Source organism: Dendropsophus ebraccatus, chromosome 7 (assembly GCF_027789765.1).
Source record: "Dendropsophus ebraccatus isolate aDenEbr1 chromosome 7, aDenEbr1.pat, whole genome shotgun sequence".
Lineage (NCBI taxonomy): Eukaryota > Metazoa > Chordata > Amphibia > Anura > Hylidae > Dendropsophus > Dendropsophus ebraccatus.
In genome coordinates, this window is record NC_091460.1 from 4467477 (window position 1) to 4480745 (window position 13269).

Sequence of the window (13269 nt, forward strand, 5' to 3'; positions counted from 1 at the left end):
AGCGTTTTCTTTACTGTAAGAGCTGTGAATCTGTGGAGTTGTCACCTCTGGAGCTGGTACTTTACTGTAAGACCTGTAAATCTGTGGTGTAGTCTCCCAAGGATCTGGTTCTTTACTGTAACAGCTGTGAATCTGGAATATTCACCCCAGGAACTGGTCACAGCAGTACCAGGTGATGACTTAGATCATTGTAACCTATGTTGCCCCATATGTCTTTATGACTTTGGTTATATATGTTACGGTAGTGCTGGGTGTCTGGGAGGTGTATAGGGTTACACAGAACACTCCGAGTGATACCATACTGTGTTTATTCATCTCTACCATTATATTATACATTTAGTGACAGGTTATATATATAAACGTGACATAGAATGTGGGGCTCCTGAGAACTAATCCTCGAAACATCCACATAGCTCAGTGTGAACCAGCCACACCATATGTCATGGTGCCATGTCCTCATGTGATGGTGCCATCCACTTTTTGTGACCATGAGGGGGGTGCCATCCCCTCCTCATATAACAATGTCATGGTGCCATCTCTTTATTATATGACCACATGATGGTGCCATCTCATCGTATGACAGTGTGATGGTGCCATCTCTTTATTATATGACCACATGATGGTGCCATCTCATCATATGAGAGTGTGATGGTGCCATCTCTTTATTATATGACCACATGATGGTGCCATCTCATCATATGACAGTGTGATGGTGCCATCTCTTTATTATATGACCACATGATGGTGCCATCTCATCATATGAGAGTGTGATGGTGCCATCTCTTTATTATATGACCACATGATGGTGCCATCTCATCATATGAGAGTGTGATGGTGCCATCTCTTTATTATATGACCACATGATGGTGCCATCTCATCATATGACAGTGTGATGGTGCCATCTCTTTATTATGTGACCACATGATGGTGCCATCTCATCATATGACAGTGTGATGATGCCATGTCTTCATTATGTGACCACATGATGGTGCCAGCTCCTCAAGCCATGTGATAAGACATTACATAGAACAAAATGAGGGTTCAATACAAGATGATTTAACGGTACAGGAGACAGGTGTAAAATAATGTGAAGTAATTGTGTGTTATTTTACAAAAAAAATAAGCAGACCGTGGATCAGGCTCTCGATTCTACAATATGAGACAAGAGGACTCTGCTGCTTGTCTTCTTGACTGATGGAACCTCAGCAACTGGAGGCGTCTTCTTGACTGATGGATCCTCAGCAACTGGAGGCGTCTTCTTGATTGATGGAACCTCAGCAACTGGAGGCGTCTTCTTGACTGATGGAACCTCAGCAACTGGAGGCGTCTTCTTGACTGATGGAACCTCAGCAACTGGAGGCGTCTTCTTGACTGATGGATCCTCAGCAACTGGAGGCGTCTTCTTGACTGATGGAACCTCAGCAACTGGAGGCGTCTTATTGACTGATGGATCCTCAGCAACTGGAGGCGTCTTCTTGACTGATGGAACCTCAGCAACTGGAGGCGTCTTCTTGACTGATGGATCCTCAGCGACTGGAGGGGTCTTCTTGACTGAAGGATCCTCAGAGACTGGAGGGTGCTGACTGGAGGCATCTTTGGATTGATGGCCTGCAAAACACCAAAGGCGTCTCCTGACTGATGATGCTAATTGGAAGCATCTTCCAATGGAAGGGTGTTCACGGACTGGAGGCATCTTCTTGACTGATGGGTCCAGTGACCCCAATGACTAAAGATGTCCTGTCTTATGGGTGCTTCTTCTGATTGATGGCTGCTCAAGACTGAAGGTGTCTTCAAATTAATGGGTACTAAATGACTGAAGCAGTCTATTTGAGGTGCTCAATAACTGGAGTTGCCTTCTGATTGATGGCTGCTCAATGACTGGTGATGTCCTGTTGATTGATACTCAATAGCTCATTTATGGAGGTGGCTTCTATGTTAATGACCAAACAATTTTTTACTAAAAGGTGATAAATAACTAAAGACATCTACTTAAATGCTAGGTTCTGACTAACTGGAGTTGTCTTCTCTGTTATAAAAGCTCAATGACAGGAGGCATCTTCTGACTGATGGGTGCTCAATAATCTGCTAAAAGGTGCCGAGTTATCTGCGTTGTCTTCTGATGGGTGCTCAATAAGTGGAGGCATCTCCCTAATCGATGGGTGCTCAATGACTAAAGGTATTTTCATGAATGTTGCTTTCATGTTGACAGTATAGAGGCATCTCCTCCTTTTATAGGAGACTTTAATAGGCACCCCATCTTCTTCTTCATGGGTGGCAAAGATAGCATCACCCTGATGAGACAATACTTGGCGGTGAATCCCATGCTGGACATTTTCACCAGACCAGAAATCTATAGATGTAAAACCTCAGGTTAGATACATTCCACATATTCCGTCCCTAACATAATTATAAAAGATAAAACATGTATGACTGATCCATTACAGTTATTAATCTGAAGAGCATTGTGAGGACACAATGCCTACACTGTGGGGCTGAATATAGGGGTAGCTTTATGACCTAGGAGAGGACAGATGTTCAGAGAATGTAACATGGTTAGAGGAGCAGCATATATAGGGATATATAAGAGATACATTACAGAGTGAGGTTCCTCAGGAGCAAATATCTGAAGCTAAGATGTACCTAACCCTACAAGCCAATGACCATATGGCTACTTACCTCAGTTATACGCAATGTCCATGTAAGTGCAGCTCATAGATCAAAGCAAAGCTTCAGAAGAGTTGCTGTTGAGCTGCTTGTTGAGAAGTAGATCATGGTCGGGTACTAGATTGGGGGCAGATGCTGGTTCTTCAGCTACAGGAATGGTATAGGAGGACAGCTCGCCATGCCCAGGTATGTTCTCCACTGTAAATAAATCACTGCATATGGACTCCTCATGTTCCCCACGGTTGATTGTTGGCACTGACTCAAGTGCAATAAAATTTCCATTAACTGGTGGGCTACCTGGGTGAGGGTCTTCAACCAGGACTTTTTCAGCAAATACAGTTTCACATGGCGGCGAGGGGCTTGCTAAGGGAAATTCTTGTGAGTTATCAGAGGTAAGGGGGGATGGGAAACACTGATCTGGGAAAGCGTCCTCTAGAAAGGGAATGGGTAGAGGACATATCTTATCAGCTAGATCCTCATTGGGTTTGCCACTGTAGTATAATGTGCTTTCAGGAAGGGAGGTATAAGCTGACGATGGCTCTGTTAGTGGCACCTCTGTTTGTGTAGTAATTGGTGGAGGCTCTTCACTCATTTTGGTGGAAAATGAGATCCTCTGAGTGTCAATGTCTATACTGCTAGATGGTAGGGAGTCAATGGATGGGGATGAAGACACTGGTGAAGTCTCAATGAGTGAAATCCCTTTCTGAGCTTGATGTGGTAGAGGTCCAGTATTAGTAGTAATGTGTGATGACACTTCTATAGATGAAGACCCCAACAGTAAAAGGTCAGTCTGGGTATCATCACGTCGAGCCTCTGTTGGAGGTGCAGGCAGTGGCTCTTGTAGAATGTCGGCTTCCATATTATTGAGCTGAAGTTCAGAGGAGCCATTGATTGGAACAGGGATCGGACCAGATAAAGATTCTTGATCTACATTGTAACGTTGATCATCATTGGCATGAAATTCACGTGAAGGAACAAGAGATGCAGATGTAGATTCTAGTGGTTCACCATCACTTTTGCTCCCATTGGATTGTAATTCAGATGAATGCATGGTGGGAATGACAGAGGATGTCAATGACAATTCTAGTAGTGGAATATCTGCTTGCACAAGTTGAGATTCAGTTGACCATTGAGTGACAAGGCTGGATAAAATGTCAACATGGATATCATCCAGGTTAAGCTCAGAAAGACTTTCTGCAGGAATGGATGATGCTGCAGGCAAGAGCTCTACTTTCTGTATGTCAGACTGGATATTATTGGGTAGAGATTGGGAAGAATGCTCAGTGGGTAGGAACGAAGATACAGGTAATATCTCTGCTAAGTAAGTGTCACTTTGGATATCATTAGTTTGAGACTCAGAAGAATCCTCAGGGGCTAGGGATGAAGACATAAGTAAGAGCTCTGCTGACTGTATATCAGTTTGGATATCATTGGGTTGAGACTCGAAGGAACTGTTTGTGGTTAAACATGAAGGTATAGTTAAGAGCTCTTCTGACTGCATGTTAGTTTGGTTATCACTGGGTTGAGATGTAGAGAAGCCGTCTGTGTTTAAGGATAAAGGTATAGGTAAAAGCTCTTCTGACTGCGTGTTAGTTTGGATATCATTAGGTTGAGATTCAGAGGCACTTTCAGCTGGTGATGATAAAGATGCAGATGTAGATCCTGTCAGAAAGGTTCCAGCTAGGAGTCTATTTGGAAAAGGCTCAGGTAGGCTTCTGCTCTCAGGTGTTAGTGATACAGGAGAAGACTCCAGTGACAGAGCAATAGGTTGGAAGTGCTCAGGTTGAGGTCCAGTTGAGCTTTCTGTGGAATGGAATAAAAGTAAGCCTTGGATATTATTTACTTGTGGTTCTCCTGAGCTCTCATGAGATGCGCCTATAAAGGAAGTCTTTTGGATACCTTCTTGATCATTACTAAGCTGTGATTCGGCAGAGCTCTTAGTTGGAGGGGATAGACATGTGAGTGATTCCAGCAAGGCAACATCAGCTTGGGTATTATTTGGTCCAATGGAGCTTTCAGTGGTAAAGGATGGAGGTTCTGGTAAAGGCTCAGCTTGTGTATTACTTGATTGAGCTCCAGCGGAGTTCTCTGTAAGCAAGGGTGGGGATATCGACAGAGGCTCTATAAGAGGAAAGTCTGCTTGGAAGTTTGGTTGATCTTTAGTAGGGCCTTCAGCAGTAATGGGTAGAGGGTCTGGTAAGGCCACAGCTTGGGTATTAGCTGACTGAGGTCCAGAAGAGCTTTCAGTAAAAAGAGATGAACATATCCATGGAGGCTCTATGAATGGAATGTCTCCTGGTACAACATTTAGTTGAGGTTCGGACCATCCTTCAGCAGTAATGGGTGGAGGTTCAGGTAAAGCCTCAGCTTGTGTACCATTCAGTTGAGGTCCAGAGGAATCCTCTCTAAGAAGGGATGAAGATACAAGAGGAGGTTCTGTGAATGAAATGTCTCCCAGGACAATATTTAGGTGAGGTCCTAACAAGCCTTCAGCAGTAATGGATGAAGGTTCTGGTAAAGACTTGGCTTGTGTACCATTCACTTGAAGTCCAGAGGAACCCTCTCTAAGAATGGATGAAGATACAAGAGGAGGTTCTATGAATGAAATGTCTTCTGGGACAATATTTAGTTGAGGTGCAGACCATCCTTCAGCAGTAATGGGTGGAGGTTTGGGCAAAGGCTCGGCTTGTGTACCATTAATTTGAGGACCAGAGGTCTCTCTAAGAAGGGATGAAGATATAGATGGCGGCTCTATGAATGGAATGTCTCCTGTGACAATATTTAGGTGAGGTCCTGACCAGCCTTCAGTTATAAGGGATGGAGGTTCTGGTAAAGAGTCAGCTTGGATATTCATTAATTGAGGTTCAGTTAATTTACCAGGACCAAGGAATGATCCAGATAAGAGTTCTGGTAATGGAATACTAGCCTGGATACTCTTAAGTTCTGGTACAGAAGAGCCTTCAGTGGTAATGGGTGGAGATTCAGATGAAGAGTCTATCAATAGTGTATTTGCTTGGGCATTTAGCTTTGGTCCAGGGGATGTTTCAGTGGTGATGGATGGAGGTTCATGTGAAGGCTCTACTAGAGGTTTGGTTGAGTTTTCATGAGAAATGGATGAAGATATAGGTGGAGGTTCTACTAATGGAGAATCTCCTTGGGTATCATTAAGTTGAGATTCAGAAGAGCCTTTGAGGGTAATGCATGGAGGTTCAGATGAAGACTCTGTAAAAGAAATATCAGCTTCAACATTTAGTAGAGATCCAGAAGATCTTTCAGTGGTGATGGATGGAAATTCACGTGAAGGCTCTACTAATGGAATATCAGCTTGAATATTATTCAATTGTGGTCCGGCATAAACTTCAGTGGGAAGGGATTGAGGTATGGGTAATGGTTTGGGCAGAAAAATATCAGCTTGGATAAGTTCATCTGGTATCTCAGTGGGAATGGTTGAAGAAGATGAAGACTTTTGTATTGGAAAATTACTTTGTATTATATTCGATTGGGATTCAGTCAAGCTTCCAGTGGGAAGGTATGGAGATACATGTGACTGTAAAGTGATATGACTACCTTTATCAATGATTTGTGATTCAGAAGGACTCTTGGTACAAGGGGCCAAGCTCACTGGTAAAGATCCTCTTGGTGAAAGGTCAGCTTGGACATTGTGTGGTTGCAGTTCACTCACACTCTTGGTGGGTATGGGCATTGGTACTACTGATGAATGTGGTAACAGATCATTACTAATGCTGAGCTGAGCATCCAATGGTGTTGCAGGAGATGGTACTTCAGTTTGATTATTGTTGGGTTCAATTACTTGCAAGTTCTTGGTGAGGTCAGAGCATGTGGACATTGACAGATTATCGGTACGGATATCAGAAAAGATTTTCACAGGTAAAGATTCTGGAATGTCAGCTTGGTCATAACAAGGTTTAGATGTAGAGGAGTTATAGACAGGAAGGGAGGCGGATACTGGTACTGAGCCTAATAATTGGACTTCTCTTTGAGTAGAACTGGGCTCAGGCATAACTGAGCTCTCTGACTTAATGGGAATAAATCCATGTAAATTCTCTGTGTCTTGTGAAATAGTTGGGAGATATTCTGGGGAACTGTCGGTAAATGGGTGCACAGATACGGGAATGGGTAAAGTTCTTTCGGTAAATTTACCAGTGGGTGGATATTTAGCTTCCAATGATTTTTCAGCAGCAGAACTAAGTGAAGCCTCCAGGCTTGGACTTCCCCGAGACAAGATTGATGGAATCTCACTTAATAGTGCTGCACTAGAACTCCTCAATGTGATACTGTCTGCTCTCTGTGTACGATAAGGGGTATAGGGAATCGGAGCCAACAAGGACACCAAAGAAGTTGCAGCAGGAGACACTTTGGGCTCATACGATAATGTTGAGTCAGTGGCCAGGACAGTTTCGTTGATGTTTGAGGTCTTATATGTGGGTAGTGCAGAAGACAGTGAGATCTGGGCAGGTGGAGTTACTGGTGCAGCAGATGCAATAGTAGGTTGTGTACCCCCAAGAGTCAGTGAAGGTATTGATACTGCGCTGTCTGTCCACTGTGGGGTGGGCAGAGTTTTGGCCTCTGGCATTGGTGCTGGGCTAGTTAACGCTATCTCTCTCACCGGTGATGAAACGGACACTGTGGCCTTTATTGCTGTTGGAGATTTTGCTGTTTTATTCGGGAGCTCGTGTGCCTCAGAATGGGACGATGATGGGGAGTCCACCGCCACAAGCTCTGCTCTATAGACACCACTTGACTGGGCTGGACTTTCCATGCCTTGGAGGGTTTCATGTTGGGTTCTTGCCGGCGCATTGATGTTTGGGGATGCAGCACTGGACTCAGCTGGACTCACAGTGACATACTCAGCCCTGAATGGGACATCATAAGAGGGAGTCTTGGGTGATGTATGGTGTGGGTGCGGAGGAGAAGGACTTCCTTTTACTTGTGTGGTGGTCACCCGAGTTGCAGTTATTGGAGGAGGAATGAATGGAGGTAAAGAATCCACCTTAGGAGATATGCCAGGCAGTGGAGACTTTGAGAAGATGAAGGCTGGTGAGCACGGCTGAGGGGTGCTGGGTGAGACAGACCTGAAGGAATCTCGTTTTTGGAAACCCTGAAAGAATGTTGGACTTCTGCTTGTGGGAGTCAAGATGGATTCCGTCATGCTGCGCTGATAACGGGGCGTTGTCCTATTGAAAAACCCTTGAGAGAAAAAAAAAATGAAAGGAACATTAATGGAAAAATCACATCAATGATCTTGATCCCCTAGAGACCCCTAAAGCTGCTGTGGGACCCCAAGACTGGAGGGTTCAGCTTTGGGTGGGCTTCCCTCCTTCCCATGGTGTCTTTGTTTATAGGTAAATAGATGCAGTACAGTAATAAGAGTTATGCACAACTGGGATTGGGAGTCACTGTAGTCATGTGACCAGTCAGTGTTATACATGATGTCATAGATGTAGTAGCCATGATATACTCACCTGAGGAGGACTTGGATGGAGAGCTGGGTGTGGATGGCGGTGAAAAAGAGGTGGAGACGGACCGTTCCTGCTGACGGAAGAAGTCACGGGGGTGCAGAGATCGGCCAGACACCAGGGCAGCTGCTTCCTGTGGGGATCAGACATTAGTATAGGCCCTGACTATAATAATGTGGTGATACACAGGGCAGCACATGGGTTACAGACATAAGGCCATATTGTGGGATTATCTCCAGAGGCCTCAGAATTAGTGTGGACACTGGAAAAGGGGGTGATTACAAGAGATTGTGGTGAATGCACCAGCACCTTCACAGGAAACTCACCGCAGCCATTTCTATGGACTGACTCCGCCGAAACCGACCCTTCATCTCCTCCTCATATTCCTTCTGCTGCTGAGCCTGCAACGTAAAGCAACAGTCCACATCACTGCATGTATAGAGAGAGGCCTACAAGAGGGAGGTCTATGAAAGGTGAGCATCACGGAGGAGGAGATGTATGGAGGGACGTCTACGAGAGAAGAGAATTATGGAGGGAGGTCTACGAGAGAAGAGAATTATGGAGGAAGGTCTACGAGAGAAGAGAATTATGGAGGGAGGTCTACGAGAGAAGAGAAATATGGAGGGAGGTCTATGAAAGGTGAGCATCACGGAGGAGGAGATGTATGGAGGGAGGTCTACGAGAGAAGAGAATTATGGAGGAAGGTCTATGAAAGGTGAGCATCACGGAGGAGATGTATGGAGGGAGGTCTATGAAAGGTGAAGATAACAAAGGGTGGTCTATGAGAGAGGATGTATGGAGGAAGATCTAGGAGAGGGGAGGATCATGGAGGGGATGTATGGAGGGAGGTCTACGAGAGAAGAGAATTATGGAGGGAGGTCTATGAGAGAAGAGAATTATGGAGGGAGGTCTATGAGAGAAGAGAATTATGGAGGGAGGTCTATGAGAGAAGAGAATTATGGAGGGAGGTCTATGAGAGAAGAGAATTATGGAGGGAGGTCTATGAGAGGGGAGGATCATGGAGGGGATGTATAGAGGGATCTATGAGAAACAAGGATGACAAGAGGAGGCTGTATGGAGGTCTATGACAGGTGAGAATCTCAAGAGGTTATGTATAGAGATGAGCGAACCTATTGACTATGGCTATGGCTGTATCCCAGTTTTCCAGGCGGTCCTCCGGCTGTATCCACCCTCTCCACGGAGCGGGCAGACAGCGGCAGTCAGAAGACGAGAGTTCAGGTTCATACAAACCCGAACCTCGGCAGGTTCGCTCATCTCTAGTTATGTATGGAGGGAGGTCTATGAGAGGTGAAGATAAAGGGTTGTCTATGAGAGAGGATGTATGGAGGGAGATCTAGGAGAGGTGAGGATCATGGAGGGGATGTATGAGAGGAAGTCCAGGAGAAGAGGGGATGTATGAGAGGAAGTCTATGAGAGGAGAGGATCATGGAGGGGATGTATGAGAGGAAGTCTATGAGAGGAGAGGATCATGGAGGGGATGTATGAGAGGAAGTCTATGAGAGGAGAGGATCATGGAGGGGATGTATGAGAGGAAGTCTATGAGAGGGGAGGATCATGGAGGGGATGTATGAGAGGAAGTCTATGAGAGGGGAGGATCATGGAGGGGATGTATGAGAGGAAGTCTATGAGAGGGGAGGATCATGGAGGGGATGTATGAGAGGAAGTCTATGAGAGGGGAGGATCATGGAGGGGATGTATGAGAGGAAGTCCAGGAGAAGAGGGGATGTATGAGAGGAAGTCTATGAGAGGGGAGGATCGTGGAGGGGATGTATGAGAGGAAGTCCAGGAGAAGAGGGGATGTATGAGAGGAAGTCTATGAGAGGGGAGGATCGTGGAGGGGATGTATGAGAGGAAGTCTATGAGAGGGGAAGATCGTGGAGGGGATGTATGAGAGGAAGTCTATGAGAGGGGAGGATCATGGAGGGGATGTATGAGAGGAAGTCCAGGAGAAGAGGGGATGTATGAGAGGAAGTCTATGAGAGGGGAGGATCGTGGAGGGGATGTATGAGAGGAAGTCTATGAGAGGGGAGGATCGTGGAGGGGATGTATGAGAGGAAGTCTATGAGAGGGGAAGATCGTGGAGGGGATGTATGAGAGGAAGTCTATGAGAGGGGAGGATTGTGGAGGGGATGTATGAGAGGAAGTCTATGAGAGGGGAGGATCGTGGAGGGGATGTATGAGAGGAAGTCTATGAGAGGGGAGGATTGTGGAGGGGATGTATGAGAGGAAGTCTATGAGAGGGGAGGATTGTGGAGGGGATGTATGAGAGGAAGTCTATGAGAGGGGAGGATCGTGGAGGGGATGTATGAGAGGAAGTCCAGGAGAAGAGGGGATGTATGAGAGGAAGTCTATGAGAGGGGAGGATTATGGAGTTGGATAAGAGGAGCAGGTTACCTGGAGGTTATAAAGGCAGAAAGTGGGGGTATCAGGAGGAGGGATAAGGGGTGTCTGGGGAGGAGGATCCTCTGTATCATGGGGCCCACTTACCCACCGCTCCTTCTCCAGCCTCCGACGCTCTGCGTCCAAACGTGCTTGTTCCCTCCTACAGACAAAGGAGGAGAAATATTACACGTCCCTACCTTGACATTGTATCACACCTGACAAGATTAGATACCAGCAGGCAATATCACACGTGATAGGATGAGATCCACAGCTCAGCAGGCTATATGCCACAAGATTAGATTAGATCCATAGCTGAGTATACCTCTGCTCCTCCACCATCCTCTCCTTCTCCTGGATGCGGCGCTCTCGCTCCTCCTCCTCCAGCCTCTCTCTATGGATTCTCTCTTTTTCCAGGTTGATCCTCTCTTCCTGCAGTCTCAGCCGCTCAGCCTCTTTCCTGCGCTCCTCTTCTCTCTGCACAGTAATCACATGTCACCGATCCCTCTATATGACCACACTTGGGTACTGTGACTATGGCCACTCACCTCTGACCTCTGCCAGAACGCCTCCCTCCTGCTGATCTTCATCTCTGCAGCCGGATTGGTCTTCATATACTTGGTTCCCTGTATAGCAGGAAATGTTATGTATTACACTGCATGGTGCTGGTCCGAGCAGTCATATACTCTGTATAACACCCAGCGGCTTTAGTCCGAGCAGTCATGTACTTACCACCACCTCAAGGGAGCCAGGTGGCCGGGGTTTCTGGAAGGACCTGGTGGGTGGTGGTGCCCTGCTCAGAGCCTGCGCCACCGCCTCCTGGGTGATGTCTTCAACCTTCTGGGCGCCCAACACCACATTAGCCTCCTGGAGGGGCAGAAAGTGAGGGAGATGGGTCACCCGAGCACAGGACATGTCACACCTTGGGGTGAGTATTGTACATCTGTCAGCCTAATGGAGAACAAGGGTCATCCCCCCAGAACCCCCCACACGGGAATGGTCCTCACCTTAAAGAACCTGCGGATAGAGGGAAGATGCTCAGCAGCTACTCCTCTCCGAAAGGCGTCCACATTCTCCCCGACCTGCAGTGTAAAAGTCGTAGGCATCATACACGAGAAGATGAGGATGGTACTAGGGGTGATTACATACCCGGTGTATGAGGAGGTTCCCCCGCACCCCACTATACAGGTGATTACAGACCCAGTGTATGAGGAGGTTCCCCCGCACCCCACTATACAGGTGATTACATACCCATTATATGAGGAGGATCCCCCGCACCCCACTATACAGGTGATTACATACCCATTATATGAGGAGGATCCTCCGCACCCCACTATACAGGTGATTACATACCCATTATATGAGGAGGATCCTCCGCACCCCACTATACAGGTGATTACATACCCATTATATGAGGAGGATCCTCCGCACCCCACTATACAGGTGATTACATACCCATTATATGAGGAGGATCCCCCGCACCCCACTATACAGGTGATTACATACCCAGTGTATGAGGAGGATCCACCACACCCCACTATACAGGTGATTATATACCCAGTGTATGAGGAGGATCCCCCGCACCCCACTATACAGGTGATTACAGACTCGGTGTATGAGGATGATCACCCGCACCCCACTATACAGGTAATTACATACCCAGTGTATGAGGAGGATCCCCCGCACCCCACTATACAGGTGATTATATACCCAGTGTATGAGGATGATCCCCCGCACCCCACTATACAGGTGATTACAGACCCAGTGTATGAGGATGATCCCCCGCACCCCACTATACAGGTGATTACATACCCATTATATGAGAAGGATCCCCCGCACCCCACTATACAGGTGATTACATACCCGGTGTATGAGGAGGATCCCCCGCACCCCACTATACAGGTGATTACTTACCCATTATATGAGGAGGATCCCCCGCACCCCACTATACAGGTGATTACATACCCATTATATGAGGAGGATCCCCCGCACCCCACTATACAGGTGATTACAGACCCAGTGTATGAGGAGGATCCTCTGCACCCCACTATACAGGTGATTACATACCCAGTGTATGAGGAGGATCCCCCGCACCCCACTATACAGGTGATTACATACCCATTATATGAGGAGGATCCCCCGCACCCCACTATACAGGTAATTACATACCCATTATATGAGAAGGATCCCCCGCACCCCACTATACAGGTGATTACAGACCCAGTGCATGAGAAGGATCCCCCGCACCCCACTATACAGGTGATTACAGACCTGGTGTATGAGGAGGATCCCCCGCACCCCACTATACAGGTGATTACATACCTGGTGTATGAGGAGGATCCCCCGCACCCCACTATACAGGTGATTACATACCCATTATATGAGGAGGATCCCCCGCACCCCACTATACAGGTGATTACATACCCAGTGTATAAGGATGATCCTCTCCACCCCACTATTCGGGTCAGTCACCCGGCACAGTCCATACTGGATCAGATTCTTATTTAGATTCTTGGTCAGTTCTTCCAAGCCGCCCACTGGAAAACAACATGATGCCAGGTCAGGGGTCATCTGGTTATATAGGACAGGTGCACCAACTGGTCACATCATACTGATATTGTGCACTACACCGGTATTACAGTGTCCTTCCCAACATGACCAGCAGGGGTCAGCTATGAGTTGCTTTTCCAGGATTCTCAAGCTCAGGGAATGACGGGGACTTGGCCTC

The 13269-nt window shown here is 46.8% G+C and overlaps 1 protein-coding gene across 3 annotated transcripts in view; it reads right to left on the reverse strand.

Annotated features, from left to right (window-relative positions):
- Window positions 1–1099: 1099 nt before the first annotated feature.
- Window positions 1100–13269, reverse strand: part of LOC138797229 (uncharacterized) — a 56627-nt gene continuing 44457 nt past the window's right edge. For all 3 annotated transcript variants that reach the window (XM_069977077.1, XM_069977075.1, XM_069977076.1), the window contains 10 exons: window positions 12966–13078; window positions 11549–11623; window positions 11274–11408; window positions 11090–11167; window positions 10867–11018; window positions 10650–10704; window positions 8468–8542; window positions 8148–8274; window positions 2677–7872; window positions 1100–2350 (listed from right to left, as the gene is read on the reverse strand). In XM_069977077.1, coding sequence (XP_069833178.1) covers window positions 2717–7872; window positions 8148–8274; window positions 8468–8542; window positions 10650–10704; window positions 10867–11018; window positions 11090–11167; window positions 11274–11408; window positions 11549–11623; window positions 12966–13078 — 5966 coding nt within the window. In that variant the 3' untranslated portion in view covers window positions 1100–2350; window positions 2677–2716. The remainder of the gene's footprint in view (window positions 2351–2676; window positions 7873–8147; window positions 8275–8467; window positions 8543–10649; window positions 10705–10866; window positions 11019–11089; window positions 11168–11273; window positions 11409–11548; window positions 11624–12965; window positions 13079–13269) is intronic.